This window comes from Pezoporus flaviventris, unplaced genomic scaffold (genome assembly GCF_033815535.1).
Source record: "Pezoporus flaviventris isolate CSIRO_AGI_PZ_B2104156 unplaced genomic scaffold, CSIRO_AGI_Pfla_v1 ptg000006l, whole genome shotgun sequence".
NCBI lineage: Eukaryota > Metazoa > Chordata > Aves > Psittaciformes > Psittacidae > Pezoporus > Pezoporus flaviventris.
Window position 1 is genome coordinate 3,966,668 of NW_026892554.1, and position 23,212 is coordinate 3,989,879.

Below are 23,212 nucleotides of genomic sequence, written 5' to 3' on the forward strand. Positions count from 1 at the left end.
CTATTATCCTGCCTGTGTTCTGCGATCCCCTTGGCAATGAACTCTTTAGCTATACGAGGCTAATCACTATTCCTAAACCATTCCTAAAAAGCAAGGCATTTGTTCAGAAGACAACTTTGGAATTTAAATCAAAAGCTGAAGTCAGCCACCTGTTTTGGTCTATTTACAGGACTACTGGAGACATGACTTATCTGAAATGCAGTTACAGTGCAGAAAGGCTCCAACTGCCAAGAAAATCCTTGATTTCTACTGCACCTAATTTAGAAATTATGTACTGGAAAGAGTTACTATTTAAAGCACCAGCATAATAGAAGTCAACAAAACCAATACCTTTGAGTAAATACATTCATGCTGTTCTACTACTGCAGAAACTGCGATTGTTCTACTGCTGTTTTAACTGACATAGAGAGTGACTGGACAAGAAATTCAATTAAGTTCATTTGCTCCATAGATTTACTTTGGGGGGGGAGCTTTTTGGCTGAACAAGGAGCAGCACAGGCAGTGGCTGATTTGATCAGAGTGCAGCATTTGATTGGTGAAGTGGCTACTGGCTCAGAAAAGCAGCCAACTATAATTGTCAGAGTGAGGGCGCTCTTTGGACCTTTTTCTCCATCCAATTGATTTTTTCCATGATAACCTCAAACACTTCCCCCTCTCCCAGAAAAACAATCATCTTTCACACCTCTATTTCCATTGCCGAATGTGGTTGCAATCAAACATGTTTCCCAGAAACTGGCAGGGGGCGGAGGGCAGATGGGAAAACAACGTGGCTGTAAAGACAACTTATTGCCCTAGGAAAACCAGACTAAAAGCAGCAGTTGACATTTTATGACAAGGTTTTCAAGTTATTAAATACATTTGGTTAAAATATCTTAAAATACTCTATAGTACTCTATATTTCAAATGCTAAGGAGATAAGAAAACTGATGTGTCTTTTCATATTGTTACCTCAACAATATCTGAGTTGGTTCGGCTTTCATGGGGCTCGTTGTATTCTGTGTATTTAAGTAGAACTTTGTCCATATCAGTGCTGGCATACTGAAAGAGTTTGTTAGAGCTGTTAAAAATGATGAGTGCTATTTCACAGTCACAGAGTACACTCAACTCATATGCCTTCTTCATTAATCCAAACTTCCTCTTCGTAAAGGTGACCTAGAAAAGAAAGGATAATAGTATTCTTTTAAACACATGATGGGTTTGCAGGACTATAATCAAACATTCAAGAAATATGCTAATGGAGCCTATTTATTCCTACTAAAAGCAACACAACTGAACATGTGTACAGGCTCAACACAACAACTACCTGTAATATTCTGGTGTCACTTTGAGGACCAATACCCTGTATTAGACTAAGCTGAACAATTACACCCCCCCCCAAACTCTTCCACTAAAATAACTACCAAGAAGAGTTAAAATTTGAGGATCCTCTAACAACATTTCCTTCTGTTCAACACCGACTTTCAAGGTATCACAATATTTACTTCTGTAATGATGAGTTATTCCATAACTACTCTACAACTTACTCACAACTTTAACTAAAAGTCAAAGAACACAGCTATATCAATGGCAGTAACACTGTAACTATGTAATACTATTTCTAATTATGTAAAGCTAAGAAATATTCTTATTGTGTAGCAATTAAGCCACCTAATCAGATTCATTTATACTTTGAAGTTGTTTTCTGCACTTGGGAACATCATGGAACAATCATTCTGTCCAATTAGAACTGCTGTAGAGAAATAAATCCATTACAAACCATCACAGAGAACCATTTGCCCATAGGAGGAGGGAAAAAGACACTTATAAAAAAATCACTATCAGTTATGAGAAGAAAGGTTTTAAAAATTATTCCTTTCAAGGTTTTAAAAATTATTCCTTTCACAGGATTTCAGTTCAAGATATCAGAGTATCACTGTATTTGATAGCAAACTGAATCAAACAGGATTGATGCTAAAGGTCAACTTTTCTTAAAAGACAGTATTTTTACTAAATGTCCTCTTAAGTGTCTCAAAAAGGCACTTTATCTACTAGTATGAAGTTAATATTCCAAGACATCTTTAATAAAGATGTTATTTTCGGATTCAACCTTTCAACCTGAGCTTCAGAGCTGAATCAAACACCTCTGTCTATGGCCACATTCACACCCCTGCACTACAATTTGAAGTAAATGCCTCTGCACAAGTGAATGACCTACATGCCCTACTTGTTTAGCAGAAAATAGTCTTTTGCAAGATAGGAATGAAGTAAAACACAAGAAACCATCAAACCTGTTTTATGGGTTTCTATTATTTCACGTGTTAATTACCAAGGTGTACATCAAGTTTTTGGAAGACGGGTGGGAAAATTCTGTGTATACACACCTCAAGGCATTTTCTCCAGAGATGAGTATCTCATGCATATTGCTTTTTTAATACTATCCATAATTCAAAACGTATATTCTACTTCCCACCACATGAATAGTCTCAGGGGGATGCAGACAGATACTTTAACAACAGCATGCTGATAATGACTGTACTATTAAAACAATATATGCATACTTTACTCTTTTACCACAGGTGTCGGCAAAGGTACTGTGGACTTGAGATTCCCCTCTGGCCATAAAACTGCATCCACATCCATCAAAAACATGTGCCCCCTGCCCCCAAAATACCAATGTCCCCGCACTTTTTGAAACCCTGAACTGTTAACACTTAGCCACAGCAGGAACAGAGATAATGAACAGAAGACCCAGAAAGATGAGAACATGGAATGCTGGGCTTATTATCATAACCACAGTTTAATTTCAGTTCCTGTGCAGTGTTTCTAACTTAGAGACTTAGGGTTTAAAGACCACTAATCACAGAGGCTTTTGTGATGCTTGAATAATCCATGTTCAGACGAAAGGTAAGTACTTCCCGTAACTTTTTTATTCAACCCTTTTAAAGCATGTCTGGTGAGAAGCTCCATTAAGATAGAGCACTACCTCAAACAATTTTATGTAAAGTGCTGTAACACATTAAGGCTCAACTAGGGTAAGCAGATCTTTTCACTTACTTATTGTTTAACCATTACAATACATTAGTGAGACAAGATGCCACAAAATCTGACAGATTTTACCTTAATGCAACTTCTGTTAAGAGTTTTATTTTCAGTTATCAATTCAACAAATTGACAAAGTACAAATGTAGGTTTTACTGGGCTGTGCTTTTCCCAAATGCAGGTGGAACTTTTACTATTCACCTATAACACAATACAGCTGCTTTTTAAAAGAAGTCTCCTGGCAGTTCTGTCACTTTACACGTGCCTATTTCCACAACACTGGTGTTTATCCTTTCTTGGATGGGACATTAAGAATGACTTTCCCTGGACTCCTCTGCGGATTTGGGAAACACTTTTTTTTTTTAAACCACCGTTGTTGTTGCTCTGATATACTTCAATTACAAGACATGTAAGAGATTATTACCTGAGTATGAACAGGTACAGACAGGTACTACCATTTGTCAGGAAAAAAGGCATCATAAACAAGATGGGTGTGTGCTGTTATTACTTTAAGAAGACACTAAAAAGACTGAAGGCACTAGTTCCATATGACCCTGAAAAGTAATCTTTCTTGCCTCTTGTAAGGCTATATTATTTGAGAGATTTTCTTACTTGTGAGATACTCAGCCAGCATCAATTTCTCACTTTGTGTTTGGACAGTGCTCAGCACAAACCCCACTACCTCTGGAGTCCAAGCCTTACTTTAACAGCCATAGATTATTATAAACTCAGTTTTCATTTAAGAACTCAGAAAGCAGAAATATTTCTGCAAATTTCTCTTTTCTTTTTGCCATTTAATGTGCCATTTAAGATCACAGTAAAAACAAAAAAGATGTTATCTTTATTACAGGCCAACTGCTTCCTCAGCACCAGTACAACACTGCTTAGCAAAAAATGGGTGAGGAGGAGAGAGCAAAGGCAACAAGACTGCAGTTTATTCTCTTCCGCTTAATGAAGATAAATGCTCTACTGCTCATTCAAGCACGTAAGACTGCTTAATTAATAGTACAATGACAGTCTCGGGACAATCGCAATCCCCCAGAGTAACGGTCTATATATTCTGTTTTGAGTCGCATGCAATCCCGTCAGAAATAAGATGCCTCTGATAAAACAATAGTTTTTCTTCCCACGTAAGTCATATGAACTTGCTCCACAGGCAAACCTCTATTCTATTCTTATGCTTTCAAACAAATAAACACCTTACGTTAAACATCGAAAAAGGACATCACATGCATGTTCATGAGTGACCTACTAACCAGCTATGTATGCCATAGAAAAAGTGACAGAACACAACTGAACTACACTTTCGTTCTGGCAAAACAAACCCTACATGTCCTCCTTACATGGGTCAATGAAAAAAAAAAGGTCAAAGTAAATTAATACTAAGTGCATCAGGGCATTTTAGTATATTAAAACTCTACAGACCAGCTACCAAAATCACAGGACGCCAGTGGGGTTAAAGAACACCATAAACGCCTCTATACAGAAGAAATATGGCTCCACTAACAAAAGCTATTTAAGCTATTTAATCTCTTTAAAACCTTTTAAAGCCAAGATGCAGTATGTAATCATCTCTGAGTTTCCACAGAAAAAGGGTAAGGCAAGCTGTCCTGGGTTCAGCTAAGGAGAAAAAGAACTGCTGCAGCTGAACCCAGGACACAAGCCTAGTTCCATTAGAGCTTAAAGGCTTTTCCTAGTCACTAAAAAGCCCAAAAATGTCCTAGCAAAGAACAGCCAGAAGCAAAACTTCAAATTTAATTCCCATATTTTGCTTCAGTCATAGCAATGGTATAAGTGGGCTAAAATTTGATACAAATGCATTAATTTTCCTCTTCTCTACTGATGTAGCCTGAACAATGAGATGGAGATCCACAAAAAGAAAAACTCCCCCTCAAGTCCACCACACCAAAGCCAGGTTACAGTGTTAGAGTTTTTCTATTTCAAGCAGAACAAAAATTTGTCCAAGTTACTCCAAGTTAAAAAAAGGGGGAGAGGGATCAATTTCCATCTCCTCATGTCTGAGTTTCTAGAACAAGACCTGAAGGAACTGAAGTTATTAACTCATCTACTTTTACTACATGTACTTAAGACATTTATCTACATCAAACATACAGTCGCTGTGTGATTAAAGCTGTTAAAACACAATACTTGGCTTTCTCCCAAACTCCAATAATACTTTTCTTGCTATATATAGTCTTCTGAGAGTTTACATTGCTTTTAAAGTGATACAGGCAGAAAAACAATCCTGATGTCACTAACAAAGCAATGGGCTCTGAGCTGATTGTGTCAGCAGCAAGGCAGTCTCATGGAATTCTGACCCTACCCCAACATCAAGTTGGTGCTCAGACAAAACTAAAAAAGTAAATCAAATACTAGGAAGGGAACAGAGAACAAACATCAGTAAACCACTCAGTCCATGTTTTGCATGCAACTCAAACACTGCACTGTTGTGGGTCTCCTTGCCACCAAAAGTAACATAGTGATATTTGAGAAGGATTAGGGGAAAGCAGAGAGAATGGTCAAAGGTGTGCAATCAATTCTGTTTTTAAAGAACTAAGTTTTAGGGTGCATCAGCCTGAAAGAAGTTAGTTTAAAAGAAAATAAGGAAACATTGCAGAGGTCCACAAAGTAACAAGCAAGATGGACAGCCTAGATAGGGAGTGCCTGCTGCCTCTCCCATACAAGAGCTGAATAACTAGCAGAACTATGACAAAGTCTAAATGTAAAGGTGCTTCTTGAAGCAACAGGTAACAGGCCCATAGGAAAGCCTAGCCAAAAGATGCTATAAATGCTGCAGCTTTGCAAGGGCTCCAGGGATAACCAAACAACTTCACTGGCAGGAGGTGGGGAAACCAAAAATAAAAATATCCATTAACGGTTGCTAAATATATGGAAACCACATCCAGCTCAGGAAATCCCTGAGCTAAGAATAGTTAGAAGCTGGAAGAATATTAGAGTAGTGTAACATGTGTGTCTCCATCCTACACTTACTTGCTTATGACCATCACTGGATAAAAGATACCGCTTAGCAGCACCTTTGGTCTGAACCACAATGACTATTCTTAAGAGTCCCAAGTCATTCTCCAATACTTTCCTTACAAATGGTAGCTTCCAGATCCCCCACTGTGCATTTTCAATATTCAATTAAAATTTTACTTCCTATTTCATGCAGCAATTTAGAAGTCAAGAGGAAACTCTCCTTCTATAGAGTCATCGACCTTTGGTACTTTTCAAAGTTCAAGGACACCTCTTTATCGGGGCAAGAGCAGCTAAATAAGTGGCTTTCCCTAAAACAGCACACATTGGAATACCCTACCCTTTTGACCGACAATTCTTCAAGGCTGTTATAGCAAACAGCTCTTACAAGAGGTATAAAACAATGCTTTTAAATAGAACCATGTTAACAAAACTCACGACTATACAAACCATTATCAGATCAAGCAAGGCGTCTGTTTCAACACAATCCTCCAGTCTAAAGGAAGTACAGACCAGGGTACCATTTAAATAGCAATAGCAGATTTACAGTGAATTTAAAGTAGTAATTGATATGAGTTATAAATAACAAATTTCCCCTCAAGCAGCAGTAAAACAATTAAGACATTTCTTATTTGTATTCTGGTAATGCCATCTGTAGGTACATGAAGACAAAGCTTGCCTTTAGAAGAGCACCAGGATGAATGTATTCAAAGTTTCCATTCATTTTTAGGATTATACTGAACTCGCTCATAAACTCCTTGTTTCTCACCTGCCTGTTCCGTTCATCCATTATTCTGGTGATCTGTATTTTCTTTCTCCCCATTTTTGGCCTCTTCTTTCTTTTGCTTTGCAATCCAGAAATATACTAATCCAAATGTCACTCTTCAGTATTCTAACACATGATACAGTTTTCTTTTACTGTCTTCAGCTCGAGAAAACGTTCTTATTTCTTCTTATAAGTGCCTAAAAAAGAAAATAAAAATAAAAAATTAATTTACACCACATAACACTTGTCTGTCCATAAACCAGATGCATGCGTAAAGTAATTTCAGCCAAGAACCAAGTATTTTCACTAGTAAAATGTTACACTACACACTTTGTTCCAATTAAATCAATTCCAACTATTTTGCTAGATTCTACCTATAAACTACAGATTGAAAATTATAATTTCATACACTTGCAACTGGATGCCGTAAAAATTTTCTGCCAAGTGGGTGGTGCTCACCCCTCTAAGCTTCAGGCTTTGAGTTACTGAAGGTTTCAAAAATTCACCCACAAAGTTTTGGAAACCTTACAGAGAAACCACATTGCCGGTCCCCTTTCTCGTGTAAAATGATCATCATGATAACAAAAGAAAGGCATGAGAACATCAAGTTTCTGTTCCTAAACTAAATTACATCTGATTTTGAAAGACAATATTTGGAGTTTCATTCAGAAACAGGAGGGAGAAGGAGTATTTTTATTTTAAAAGGATTAAGACCACGGGAAATCTTTTCGCAGCAGTCCTGTTGCACAGCTACCAATACACCAATGAGTACTTAAGACATTCACGCAGTTACTCTCTCTTCAGTAACCTGCAATTCACACATTTGTCAATAACCAACTACCATTCCAGCACTTGTTTCATGTCCTTATATTGTTTAGAAAGATAAAGGTGCATGCAACTTGAAAAGCCAGTGTGCCATCATAATATTTATCTGGTACTAAGGCACCAAACTAACATGTAAAACACCAGTATTTAACCAACTTTAAATGCACTTTCAGTAAAAAAAAGAATTGCTAAGACATAATCCAAACATACTTCTTCAACTGTTAAGATAACATTAATTCAACAAAACTGGAGGACAAACTGAAATAAATTGCCTCTAGAGCATCAACTGTGTATCAGTGTATAAACATGAAAAAGGTACACCTTACTCTATTACCACCCAATATTCATTAAAATAAAAGGGCAAAACCAGCCACAATATTAGCTTATAACCTCTCTAACTTTCCAACCCAAAATGCCTTTTGAAATCAAGCCTTGCATATTTTACTATGGGTGTCACAATGCCATATCCTTGAGGCCATGTGTAGAAAGTGGTGCAACCACATCACCATCAGCCAGTTAATGAGTAGAGACAGCAAGAGGCAGATTAGTCACAGGCTGCACTTCACAATACATTCAATTCCCACTGAGGAAATAACCACGATGTTCTAACACAGCTTGGGAAGCAAAAAAAGAGGTGGAGGAGCATCACAAAATGACGGGATGTCATTTTATATTTACCTGCTATCAACAAGGGACTGCTTTGGTAAAACACTGTAAAATTCCCCAATGTATTTAGAGATACTATCCCATGGAATTTAAGATCAAATCAACACTAGGTCCATGTGATGTCCACTGGTCACAACAAACAATGCCACCACCCACAACCACCAAGAATATTCACTGCACTCTAAATTTCAATTCATAAAACATCAGCTGCCCCACTCAGGAGAAAAAAGCCTCAGCTCCTACTACAATCACACATTACATTTAGTTCAGCAAAATTCTGGTTGCATCCCTTGGACATACCTAATAAAAGGGTCTCTATAAAACTGCTATTAAAATCTGGGGGGTTTTCTCATTCATGCATGGTTTTATCTTTTAAATATACCATATATTGTTCAGTCAGTTCTCTGACCACAGAATTACCAGACTCCTTTCTCTGCTTTTTAAAAGCAAACACCACGGTAACCAACTAGTACATGGTAACAGCCACCACATGTGACACCAAAAATCCATCTGGTCCAGCATCTTATCTATGGCTATGGCCGAGTATCACCTGGATGGTAAAGGAAGGACATGGGAATAGAATACACATATAACACTTAAAAGCTATATTAGCTATATATAAAAACTGTAACATTTATAAGCCATTTTCTCCAGATATTCAGCGACTTTTGAATCAGAAACTTCTGGAGTCATATTTGGAATCTTAAGACTTAAAGCTGTTCATCAAATGTCCATCAGTATTACTTTTGAATTTGTGTTAAATTTTTAACACCAGGAAGCGAGGAGTTCCACGGCTTGGTTATGCATCAGAGTAGAAGAGACATCATTCCATTTAAGCCTGACCCTTATAACTCTATTTGGTATCTAGATTTTTAATTATACAAGGCAGTAAACAGTCACCTTCACCCTTCACGTCAGCCCTGATTTTGATGCCTATGTTGTATCTTCCTTCAGTCACCTTTACTCAAAACTAAATAATCCTACTCTGATCAAGCACTTCTTACACAAAAGCCATTCTCTGGCCAGCTGGCCCATCCTCTCCACCCTTTGCAGTTACCCCTGTCCTTCCTGAAACAGAAGGACGGGCAGTGTGTATAGTATACAGGATATGAGGTATATAAAATTTTGTTATAATCTACCATAAATTTATACAGAGGCACAATAAAATATGATGTTTGACAGCATTAGACATAGACCTGGGCAACTTTACTACTTCTCAAAATTTTCCCAAGGAAATAGCCCTATGCTCCAGAACACAACTTTAAAAGCCCTGTGTGGGACCGCACACTTTCATACAGTCCTATCACATACACTCATCTCTTCCACCTTCTGCAGTACACATTCAAAAGCAAGTCTATGCAGTGAATAAAATAAGATCTCATGGGAGAACAAGGCAGAGAGTAAGGGAAATATGACTTGAAATTATGCAATATATATACTTAAGGATACAAAATGAGAAATGCACAAATGTTTTCCATGAGCTAATGGAAGAAACAATAGCAGAGAAACACTATTACCTGCTTCATGTACCATCGCACAAAGGGAAATGGGGAAACTGACTGTAATTTTCACCAACATTTTGTTACAGTTTCAGGGTGTTATTTCAGGTCTTGAACAACTAGCATGCTCTATTAGGCATAAATGCATCAACCCATTTCACATCTACAATCTCTGCTTCACCCTCTTTAATCAGCCCACTGCTGTCTCTCATCTCTCTTCTTGCCTCTCTCTACTTTCTTCAACCTCAAGCTCTTTTCTCACTTAGCAGATTCCAAATCCCTACTTGCATGTCTGTCCCCGTTTAGGTCCAGCCTCTCCTCCCTCACCCACACGTTGCTATGGACACCAGAAACCTGGCTTTGGAACATATTTGCCAAAGGCAGCCCAGCTCTGAAATACAGCATCCCTTTCATTTTGAAGTCACGTACAGGATGATATTCAAAGCTAAGAACTGAAACATAAGTTTGGCATGAGCTTAGGGCAGAAAGGATCCTGACACTAACTGCAAAATCAGAGTAAATTGTGCAGTAAAAAGCCACTTTTCATGCGTGCTCAGAACATCCAAATGGGAAGTTACCACCAATGACAAATGCATGTTACATCTCTCATGGGAACAATGACTTTTCCATTTTCTAATCCTTGATCGTGTCAGAGCTGCTGTTTTACTTTCCATCCTGACTAGCAACAAAACCATGTAAGATAAAAGACAGCATCCACTACATGGTTTCATCCAACACAGAAGTAACAGTTTTAATTTTGCCAAATCACAGTTGCATTGCGAACATACTTAAGTCTTAAGTCACAAAGTCATTTCATTTAGATAATCAACAAACTTTGGCCCAAATAAAGGAAAACTGATACGTGAAGATCAATGCATATTTACTTCTGAAACTAAATGTGGAACTAAAGTGGAGTAACCTTGATGAAGGTACCATTCTACTTCCTTAAGTGACAGAATCAAATGATAGCCACCAAAACTGCCTTCCATGACTTGAGGGTCATGCAGAAGCAAAGTATTTCTTTTTCTTGTTTATAACAAGAATTTCAGCAAATACTAAACAAAACAATAAGAATAAACAGAGAAAAGAAGGGAAAAAAAACATGTGCTTCATGATGAGCTTCAAAGAGAAAATATCAGCTTGCAATAATAGCAAGAAAAATGATACTTGTAGCTGTCCAAGTAAAAGACTATTACTGTATAAAAGTAGATTTCATTCCAAATTTTCTGGGTTTATTCCCTTCCCCTACAATTTGAAAACACACTAAATACTGAAAGCCAACAGAACCATATGCACAAATACCCCCTCCTGACTGCAGATTTTCAGGAGCTCTGCTCCCTTCTCTGTTGTCAAGGTTGCTCACAGTTTCATAATAGCGAGAGATACAGAACTTTAAAGCTAGGAAACTGTGTTTGACCTATTTAAAAAGATTCTTTCAAGGGTTCAGTGGAAAGAAATTAGATCTGTGCAGAACTCCACAAGGTTTGGAAGCCTTCTGGCAGAACAGGTTAGGAAAAACTGTCAGAATTACACCCCTTCCATTTATTTTCCCTTTATTTGCCTCTGCCTCTTTGTTTTCTTGGAACTTCCATTTCAGCATCATGGTTACAGGTTACATTTGACAGTCACCATCTCAGCAGAGCTCATTTACTGCAATGCACACAAAGAAATGAGTGTCATGACGTCAGATCATTTGCATGATAACTCTCAAAAGCCACAGCTGCATGAAAACGGATCTCTACAGATGCAGCTCACACTGATAATACTTAGGTAAGGCTTACTAAATAGCAGACAATGTTCTCTTATTAAATCAAGGTTAATAGGTCTTTTTCTAGTCTTAAAGGAGCTTGTGCAGATACTCCTGTAGATTCTGCCCCTCAGCATGAACTGATGGGCACAGACTGCGCTACCAAATCACAGCCAAACTGCACTCACTGGCAATTCCAACTAACACTTTGCATGCTCACCAAGGATGTGACCAGAATATAAAGATTCCCATACATAGCAAGATGGATGAAGCCCATCACCATGTGTTGACTTCTTTACATGAACATTCCACCAACCCTGCTCCAAAATTCACTGCTACCATTTTGAAGACAGATTTTGAAATTAAGATTTCAAGCAAAGGGACTCTATCTACCTTTATGTGTGCCTTTAACAGAGACCACACTCACATTCTTGCTGTGGTTTTTACAGAGGCGTGCAAAACCAGTAACAAAACAGTGTTTCCTTCAGCCACATTTCTACAGCCCTGTCACAATACATTGTTGTAAGTAATGTCAAATGTAAGTGTAAAACAATAGCACAGCCTATCCCTTCCACACAAGACATGTTGTCATTTATCTCACTTCTTGTCATACCACAATATTAGGAAATAAACCTTTTTTCATCCTTCATTTGGAAGCTATTCTTCTACATCCAAGTAGAGCCTTACAGTGAGACTGGCCTCAGAGCTCCAAGGTCTTCAGCTAGCAAGTGATACACAAGCATTGTTATAAAACAATAATACCACCCTTAGCCAAAATAACCTTCTGTAAGAAGTAGGACAACATAAAAAATACAGGAAGCCATAAACAATTCTTGACTGATATTCTTTTTTATGCATCATAAAACACTTGTTTCTTTTAGCTGGGAAGAACACCACACACCTTTCATACTACACAATTTTAGTGAACCGTACTTCCAAGAGTGGATTTGTGAAGTTATGCAACTAAACACAGTCCCCAGCTCCATATTAAAATGAAAACTATTTCTGAGCCTCTAATTTGTAAGTTACAAGGGTTTTCAGACTAAGCTTTTGAAGGCATATTAGAAAAGATATCAAAATACTCTCAAAAAATACTGTCTTACTGAAGAACTGCACCTTTCAAATCCTATTTAAATATACTGTTGCTCAAAAGGGCCTTTCTGCCATTCCCTCCCATGCAGCAAGTAAGATGAAGTTGAGTAACTGTATTTTCTTGCAACTACAAAAATCTAAACTGCATGAAAAAATGGGCTAAGACTGAGATGCCCGTTTTTAAAACAAGTTTTACTACTCCTAGAATGCACTTCTTTTTAAAGATGGATTTTCTCAAGCCGACAGAGCAAACAGATTTCAAGAACTATCAGCATCACCTATGACAGCACAAACAAAAAAAACAACCTGCTCAAGTCCAAAAAAATATGTATCATCCTAGTCTGAGCCTTTATACCCTCTAGAAGCAAAAGAGCCATTATCAAGCTATCTGTAAAATCACACATCTTTACCACATCTTTACCACATATTTTCATGTGATATTAAATTCGATTTTATTATTCCCATCCCTATATTTGATCTTGATATTTTCTACAATAATTTATCCTTGCGTTCCCAAAAACATGTTAGAGCACAGCTGGAAAACAGGATCTGGAAACTGATGAGCTAACAGCGGACTAAGATGACCACAGAAAAAGAACTAAACTTTCAATATGGGATTAAAATCCAATTTTAGATAGAAACACAACTTAAAATAATAAGTAACCACACGAATTCTGTTTTCAGACATCTAGAAACCGATTAAGAAAATAAGTGCATGACTGAATAGCAGTCTGGAAAACACACTCTGAAGAGTTTCTCAAGAAACTTGTTCCTAATTTATCATATAATCTGTTGAAAGATGCAACTTTTCCATGGTCTACAAAAACAGCCAAAACCAAAGATGATTCTGAGCTCTGTTAACAAAGAAAACCCAGTATTTAAAAGCTGTGAGCAGAAAAATTAATTTCCTAGTGAATGAACCATAGCTTTTAGAACAGCCATGTCAGCCTGATCACAATTTTACATCTTTTGCCCAAATAACCTTTTTTTCCATTTACAGCTCTTAGAAATTAATAAAGTACATGAAGAAATCTAAATGGAAGTTTAGGTTTGATTGTTCCATTACAAAGTAATCATCATTTGATGCTCTGCAGGTATTCAATTAGTTTAAAACTCATTATACATTTTGTAACTTTCAGTTGCAAGCTTAAAGTGCAACTAGAAGTCTTTAAACACAGACTTAAACCTACAGACCTCTGTGCAACTTAACCCACAGAAATAAGGTTTCTTCCCTGAACTAAAATATACACATAAAAAAAGATATTAAATGATCAAGATCAAAACCATCTGCTTTGGGGTTGTTAAGTATCTGCAATGGCTGTAGAACTTAGCAACCATATGGCAAAAAAAAAAAGGCACAGAGCCACATATCTACTTACCAAAACTCCTTTCTGTCTCAAAAGAAAGAGCCACCAGAATGAACCTTCCAAAATGCTGATAAGAACATGTCTACTAGACATGGCTTTAAATTATATACCATTTCACCCACAACAATCAGCTGCTACAGAAGAGCAGGAGGCAAAACACAACCTTGTGAAATGAACTTCTTACATTCATCTTGCAGAAAAAAATCACCAAATCCATGCTACTGTTCTCAGCTGGGAAAGTAATTGCCTTTCTTTAAAGACAGCCTAACGACTCAATAAGAATCAGCTGAAAAGACACCTTCACAAGCATTGGTAATCAACTAAACAACAAACACCTTACTGTGTGGACAATTAAAAGGCTCATTTTAATCTTCTTCTTCATCTTACAATGAAAGAGGCAAAATACACACACAGGACTGTTTGGTTTCCAATTATTATACTTACCAACCAGAAAAGAGCTTTCTTCTGGTTTTGCAACATCTTAACACTTCCTCAATCTTCCCCAGGCTCACTGATGCATCTTTAAATGACACTTAGAACGTGCTACATACTGCTAAGTTAAGTCATGGCTTTAAGAAAAAGTATTATCATGGGAATCTATTTCCAGAAGTCTCCATATTTCATCAGTTACCGCAGTGACTCGCAAGCTTTAATTACTGCCATCTTGGCTCATTACTTTCTCCATCTCAACATAAGTTTATCATTTGATCAGAGAATACAGATAATCTTATTTTGCGTAACAGGCATTTGGCAAAGGTATACCTCATTATCTCAAAGTTCTCACAATACCTCTGCCTCGCTTGTCACATCTATATTTATCCTTGTGGAAATCAGCAGAGCAAACCAGGGTCAGGGCAGCAAACACCACTGGGGACTGCAAGCGGACAGAAGACACTTACACAGTTACAGCAGCTGAAACTGTTTTGACCATTGATTTGGACAGATTTCTGTGAGATTCTAGACAAGCTGCAGCACCTGTTTGGTTTGGGGTGTTTTTTTATATGTGGTCACTCTCTGTTTTCATCATTTTATAGAAAACTAAATTGAAAGCTTTCCTCTGATGTAACATGGCCACGTCAGGCTGAATTCAGCAGGAGCAGCATTTGAAGTGTAAGCAACAACATGTCAAAGTAACCTTAAAAATTCAGCTTCCTGGCATTTCTGTTTGGACATAAGGAGCATTGCTCTTCTTTTTGCCTCTGAGAACTACATGATTTAAGTAGATTGTCTTTTCTAAGGAGAACTGAAGTTTTTAGTAGGTGCTTTTGGGGGGCAGGCTAATTTTACAGTAATTTAGAGCCTCAACAAATAACCTACATATAAAAACCTGAACATTCATAAACCAAAAACTAGACCAAAACATCCCTCTATGTTAAGTTCTGATGTATCATAACCACATTTCACAGTGGGATTATTCAGCAAAAAAATAAACACCTGAAAGCAACATAAAACAATATGAGTGTACTACTAATTCTACACATAGTTCAAAATCAAACAAGGTGCCAACTGAGCCAACTCCAACAGCATACTGACACGAGGGTTACAATTTGCAGAAACAAAGGCAGGCAGAAAAACCATTCAGAACCCAGCACACACTGGAGGACAATGTTGAGAGATTTATGACTCTCATCCTCCAAATCCTCTCTTTAAAATTGTATTCAAATTTTGCAGGCTGCACTTCAGCTTCCTTGTAGCAAATGCCAAATAAGCAATTCTCCAGTTAAGTAAAACAGTGTCTGTTTTCAGTGTATTAAAACTGACTGGTGTACAGCTGGCACAGTTTCCTAAGGCAAGAGTAGAAACCATAGCAGATTTTTCCTTAGGAAGCATGTATATAAAAGGCATTGCATTGCCTCAGTTTTTTAGTTTCTTCTCCTGAAAAAAACAAAAAATGAAGAACATAAATTATGAGATAATCTTATTTAACACTGAGCCTAATGTAAAAAAGCCCTGTGAGCCTGGTGCTTCAGCAAACCCATTTTGTGACTTGCAGCAAGTCTTCCAACACTGTGAAGTTCATGTATCAGTGATTAAACTTCTGCTAATTCATTGTTAGTTTCTACTAAGAGGGAAACTGTCCATCCTGCCTACAAAGGACAAACTGTTGAGGTAATGCAAAAAACAGCCTCATGACAGCAACTTCAACACATGTTACTGAGCAAACACTACAGCAATCAAAAACATTTACAGCTGACTTCAGGAATGTAATGGGATACAAAGGCAGCCATAGTTGTTGCGTGATTCTGCTTGTACCTTGTCCTCTGGAGAGCCTCCTCAAACCAGACTTCACCCTAAAATCCACCAGATTTTGAGGGTCTTAGCAAGGGGGGAAATGTAAGCAGATGAATGAAAATACAGAAGGATTATAAACGAAGAACCTTCTTGCACATTGTGCCCTTGCAAGATGGGTCTTTATTCCCAAGTTTGGCTTCAGTCAACAGTGTCTTTGTGACACAGAGCACCGTGTGCTCTCATTTTGTATTTGGGAAACTTCTTCCCAAGGTTCAGCTTTTTCTTAACTGATCCAATATATCGGCCTTTCTTCACATTCTGTGCACGCTGCAGGCTCCGAGCTTCTTGCCCAACTCCCGTTTGTGGGGCTTTTTGTTTGCTTGTTGGTATTTTGTCTGTTTATTTGCTCTTGAGGTTTTTTCCCTGCTGAAACAGGCAGTCTCCACAACCACTTCTCTCCTGAGCTTTCTTACCAAATACATAATTCCAGTCTTCCAGAAGATTCCACATGATACAGGCACCCCCTCCTTTTAAAGGGAACAGGACAGGAAAACCAAGAACAAATGGAAGAGATAACACATCAAAGAATCTATATGAAGCTTTAGATCACTGAACAATTATCCAGAAAGCTTCCTGCTAATTTATTCAATGCCTGATTAAATGACAGCATGCAGTCATATTGTTGAAGTGCAACAATTATAAACCAGACACGACAACATAATGCTTCACAACAGCCTGCATGCCTCAGGAAGGCATTCAGTAAACCATAAAGACGCCTACATGTTTCTAACAGAGTAGTGGTAAGGCTCTTTTTCTGTGGCTGTCATAGCCTTTGCTCAAAATTCAGTCTCTTAAAATTCAGACACACCACCAGTTCAAACTTCTAAGTAAAAATATCTTTTTAAAGTTACACTGTATTTCACTTTACAGATTAAACCCACATGTCAGTGAATTATTCCCTTCCTTGCATCCTTTTAAGCAAATAGTCATTTCATACCTAAGTAAAATAAAACATTATTGCTGGGGGAGGAGGAGCCACAGCAGATCATAAGGCAGGTCCTTTCCATGCACGCATGGAGACTGCTTCTTTATAATCTAAAGGTTTCAGAATACAAGGCAGACAGGTGGCAAATGATAATATATAAGTGAGATGAATCCAGTCAGCCATATGTCTGGAGTGATGAATTGGAAAAAGATTAAATACAGGAATAATACAGACAACACCACTGAACTCAGAAGATGGTGCTAGGTACCCATGGCCAAGAAACAGTCCGATTCCCATGAACTCTCTAATTTCAGCAGCCACTTTAAAAGGCAGCCTGGAATGAAATTCCTTACAACCTAAAACATCTTATTGATCCAAGTACTCCATAACCCTCTTTCTCCCCCCACACTCCCAGGATGGCATTACTGCCCTCCATTTGGATGTCTATATACTTAAAAGCAATCATGAACTAAGACTGTCCAAATCAAGTAGAGGGTAGGCCATTAAAAACAAAAGTGAACTACAGTAAGATACATACCCCAATACATAAACATACTGTAGAAAACTCAGTTTCTATTAAGAAAAGAAGTGAGAATATTCTTCAGACTCTTTTCTGCTCCCACACAATCTTTTGCTTTATGGGCAGGTGATGTCTGATGGCCTGGGCATTCACATGTCATTAACCTTGCCCCTTTGATTCACTTGCAAAATGTTACCTGACCTACACTGATTACAGCACACTGCATCTCCAGGTAAGAGCTGTTCTCTGAATATAAACTGGTAGTTGGAAAGTGGAAACTCATGATGCTACAGTAACTCCATTACATTACTTGCTATACCTGCAAGGCAGAGCAAATTATAAAATCTAATTATTTCACCTTTCTTGTAGATTGCTGCAAACAAAAAAACTTAGTCATTTGACCCAAACTAACATTGCTGCTTCATAACAGAACTTAATGATTCTAGTGATGGATAGCAAGAGGGATTAAAATATCTTTTTCAATAGCTTCTGGAATGAAATTGAAATGACTATAAATAAAAGAGAGCAGCCTGACCCATTTGTTCCCATTATTGTATTAAAACCAGCAATTGTCAAAACATGGAAAATATCTCCATTTCTCTTCCTGTCAACAAGCCCTGACAAACATCTTACATGAATAGAGCCACTAAAAAGGTCGGAGAAGTTACAGCTGACAGAAGTGAAGGCCCAGAAAAATTTAACTGATGTCCCAAGCAAGAATCACTTAACTGATCTACATATAAAAAGCCCTTCTGATAAACTACTACATGAACAAACTACTACATCGCTGAAGAGTCAAGCAAGAGCAAGGAATATTCAGAAGAGCAAGATATCCCAAAAGCTGGATCTTAATGTATCTGAAAGGCAGTTGGTCTATTTTCAATTACATTAAGTAGCCAGGAATCTGAAGCAGAAACCCAGACAGGCTCAGATTATTGTAGACTTCCCTTAGTGAAAACCTATTCCATTTAAACAAGTATATTCGTTTAACTTTGACATGAAACATAAGATGCAAATACAAGCTTTTGGAAACTATAAGGTAGACATCTCTGTCTTCGACTACTTAGCCAGCCAAGTATCTGATGCAATGACTGCCTAGACTGGACAATAACCAGGGTCAGCTGGGAATCAGAGACTATTAATATAGCTGGATATCCAGACCTGCAATTGTGCATTAAAAACCAACACAAACCAATCAACCTCACAGTCACACACAGTTACTATCCTGAGTTTAGAAAAGGGGGAAAGAAATAAAAAATCAACCTCACTATCAAAGAAACTGCCAGAAATGCCAAGCAGAAGCCTTAAAACCACTTCAGAAGGGAAGACTGCATCATCAGCCTCAGTCTCTTGCACTATTAGATGGTCAAAGTAAACATCTCAGCATTTAATTATTGCACCAGTGATTTAAACCTGCTAGGAAAAGAACAGAAAACAGTGCCTATTTCACACACACTGCCGGATCCCTTCCATCCATGCTGTCTTCTTGTTCATCTCTTGACAAAAACCTAAGACACCTAGGAACCATATTTCAGTTTCAAAGCGAATGCACAGTAGTCATATGTGAATGACTTCTCCTTGAAGGTATGAGTCCTAATTGCTGCACTTAATATTAACAGCAGTACCTTACTTTGGTTAAGTGCAGTTGCACACCACTAAAACTTCAATAGTGCCTGTAGCTCTGGCAGATGAAAGTATGCAATATGTAAGTTCAGACACCTTAGTTAATCTTTGAGCTTGGAGAAATCAGTGGTTAGAGCTAGTGTTAAATTCCTGCATGTGAAGTGATAGACTTATTTAGATATAGAAATGAATGGCTTATATTCTAACAGTATCACTACAGTACACAAGGGAGATTTTCTAATCTTTTCCATTCCTTTCTGGTATGACAATAAACCATCCTGTTTTCACAAAATACCCTATCTACTTTCTTCCCTACATAAGGAAAAAGAATATCTCACATATTAAATGTTTTCATGACTGCATGTACATCATTAGAATCACAGAACTGTATAGGTTGGCATGGACCCTAAAGCTCACATAGTTCCAAATCCCCCTGCCATGGTGAGGGACACCTTCCACTAGAGCAGGTTCCTCCAGGCCTAGTCCAGCCTGGCCTTGAACACTGCCAGGGGTGGGGCAGCCACAGTTCCTCTGGGCAACCTGTGAGAGAGTCCCATCACCCTCACAGAGAAGAGCTTCTTCCTCATATCTAATCTAAACCTCCCCTTGCCCTATCCCCAAATGCCCTTGTAAAAGTCAGATGCTAGCTTAATTATTTTACAGCATCTCATTTTATTCAAAGTAAACCATCTGTGAACATGATCATATAGTGTTATATGAACAACAAAAGTGAACCACACTGAACTGGCATGCAGCTGATGAACAGCTTTCAAGAACCTGCTCAGAAACATTCATGCACCTGCAAGAAACCTTAACTCTTCTTAAAAGTTATTGTTAAGTGCTCTGGGCCTTCAGGAATTTAAACCATCTTTCTTTTACATGCTGACTGGAAGCCTTGCAGCAGCTGAAGCAATAAATATTGACAGCTAGCTGGCAAACAGCAGAGATACCAGCACTTGTAGTCTCCGATTTCACCTGCATCAGCAAAGACAGAGCCTTGAAGGGACAGCATAACTAGGGCTTAATATGTTCATGTGTATTACCACTGCTTTTTCCTATATGAAAAGCTTACTTACCCCTCAATAAGACTAGTGTACATTTCATCATATCTGCTTTAGAAAGTATATCACCCTGAAAACGTCAATTAGCTATATTAGATCATTGCAGCATGCAGACAGTAACAAAGCTCTAACTCTGGCTACAAACTGTACTGCAAGAAACTCGCAGCATCCAGTTCCACCCTTTCATGCTATTACATAGCTCAGCTCCTTCTCCCTCAAACCTACCCTTTGCAAGTTTTGCATATGGGGCCACATATTGCTTAACAAAACTAAACCATCAACTTAAAGCAAACAGGGAAAAGGCTGTATGCCAAAATACAAGACACTCGTGACAGCATGTAAGGAATAGAAGAAAGAATTTGTAAAGTGGATTTTAATTAAGAAATTGTATTGATGACTAAGTTCTATTTTTCTCTCAGTTCTCACCTCATATCCTCTACTCTGAGGCAGGCCTAAAGCAGCTGTAATGGAATGTATTCAGACTTGTTTAAGGAAAATTCAAAACAAAACAAAACAGAAGAGACTACAAATTCTATCCATCTTCCCACAAGAAAGGCATCTTTCCAGCGATTCACTCAACAGCTCAGACAAACTGCAGATTGATGGTTGGTTTTCAGCACATTTCATCCTGCTGCCAAACTAACAGATTTTTAAACTGAGATTTGAAACAAAGACTTCTTAGTAAAACCCAAAATGTTGAGCACTGAGTCAGACCTATTTCTCAAACCTTCAATTTACAATTTCATCTGAAGCCAACAGATTTTCACCCCTGCACAGACACACCTTAGATTATCAGCTATGTTTAGGTTTGTTAGAACTCACCAACATAGTCATCATTTTCTCCAGCACACAGCCTCACTGGGGGAGGGGTGGAGATGTCCTCCACACAATAAACATTTGCCTGCTTTCAAAAGGAAGATATGAATCAAAACAAGCTTACCCTGTACTTCTAGCAGGCACTACTCTTAACGTGTTACGTCAACCAACACTTGTGGAGATTCTTCCTTAGAGCTTCTTGTAGCGCTTCCTTCCTCTTTGTCTGCCACTGAATTTATTTAACTTTAATAGTTAATATCTGATTAACAGCATTAGCAGGCCTGTACAGGTGGCAGGCAATCTCCTTTGTATACTCCACTTAACAAAAAGGCAAACCCTTTAGTATTCTGCATCAGAAAAAGCACCACAAAAAATCTTAAGACTATCATAAATGCACAGTTCAGTGGCAGATAAGCAGGCATGAGGTAGGTCTATTACAAAGGTAGACAGCACCTAGAAGGAAGCAATGCTCTAAGCTTTGCACTGAACATAATAAACTAAGATTCCTGCTCATTTTAATGCTGCCAAATCAGTCCATTTGCATTGTTTGCAAGATGTCAGTTTGGGCCTCGAAAGGAAGATGTACTTAGGCTATTTAGCAAATCCTCAGACTCAAAACCTCATTTTATTCAAATGGGTGCCCTCGCCTAAGTCTTTCAGTAGGTGGAACTGAAGCCAAGATATTCCTGAACAAGATGCCAATATTCCCTATAATCTTCCCATAGCGAGGTGAGACAGCTCTCAAGTCTCACTGCTTGTTTTTCTTTGGAATAAGTTAAGTTTGCTTCAGTGAAGATGCCCACCCCATACGGCTGCAAGGAAGGCATTGATGAGAAGGGGAAGTCTCCGAAAGCACAGGAAAAAGCATGATGCAGGACAGCAGCAGAAAGAGTTAAGTTGATCTGAGGGAGTTTTATCTCTGGCATTTTATCCAATTTGATGCCATGAAGCGTAGAACAAAGCCATGGACCTGGTGTTTTAAATTTAGTCAGTTCAAAACAGCCATTAAAAAGAAACTAATTCTCATTCAATTTTAAGGCTTTCACCTTAAGGGGAGGTCTTTCAAGGATGCACATGGTATTCTTTGGCCTTCTGAAAGCAAAATCAATTAAGCACAAGACTCCATTCTTGTAACAAAATGTATTTAGAAGAGCCATAAGAAAAGACAAATTTAACCATTAAACTGAAATTCGTAAGTATTTGTCACTCAACATTTCAGCACTGACAAATCCACTACAAACAAGTTGCAGCTTTTGCAAGAGATCTGAGTTTTCACAGCTGGTTCTGCAGTATCTCAAATGCTGCTATGGAAAAACAAACTGGGAACTCTAAAGGGACCTTGTTTCCATATGCTATTAATGCAGGAGCTTGGGTGACAGGATTATTGATATTTTGAAACACTCAGAAAGACCAACTGTAGTTTCTAACACAATTACATTCTGGACAGCTAGGAAACAGTACATATGCTAAGGTATGTAACTCTTGAGCACGCAATATCATTGTGCTTTATGGAATAATTTCAGTTCCCTATTATGTTAAAGGCAACTTAATGCTGCTTTACCATGTATGTCCTTAAAGTACTCAAAAGAAAAAACACTGGGTTTCCTTGTAATTTTTCTGCTAACACAGTATCTACCAAAACTACAGAATTAAACAGCAAATACCTTCTCTTTTTAAGGACCTTATTAGTCCATACGGACAATGCATCTAGAGAGACACCATCAAAAACCAAAATTCAACGACCCATCACCTGGAAGAAAGCACCTACATAGTCTTCTGAGGAGGAAGAGGTTAGAAAAGTTACCAGCTAGAAGATGTACAGGTTAGAACAGAGCTGGGGGAGGTGGAACCCTTCGTTCCTCTGCTTTTAGCCAAGCCTCACTGGCATGACATGTGACCACTGGACCTGAAGAAGAAAGGCGCTCACAAAGCATTCAGAACCCACTTGAATCTACAGGCTTAAGGAATGCAATCATGCAAGTCTAAGACTACACAAATCCCTTAGCAGTGGGTTATCAG

General features: G+C 38.1%; 1 protein-coding gene across 9 annotated transcripts in view; it reads right to left on the minus strand.

Moving 5' to 3' along the window:
- Positions 1-23,212, minus strand: part of MEF2A (myocyte enhancer factor 2A) — an 87,393-nt gene that overhangs the window by 45,184 nt on the left and 18,997 nt on the right. For 8 of the 9 annotated variants that reach the window (XM_061446681.1, XM_061446678.1, XM_061446673.1 and 5 more), the window contains exons 2-3: positions 6,764-6,957; positions 949-1,152 (exon numbers count right to left, since the gene is read on the minus strand). In XM_061446681.1, coding sequence (XP_061302665.1) covers positions 949-1,152; positions 6,764-6,817 — 258 coding nt within the window. In that variant the 5' untranslated portion in view covers positions 6,818-6,957. Of the gene's footprint in view, positions 1-948; positions 1,153-6,763; positions 6,958-13,968; positions 14,311-23,212 lie in introns of those variants that run through there. The other variant, XM_061446674.1, reaches the window with a different exon arrangement.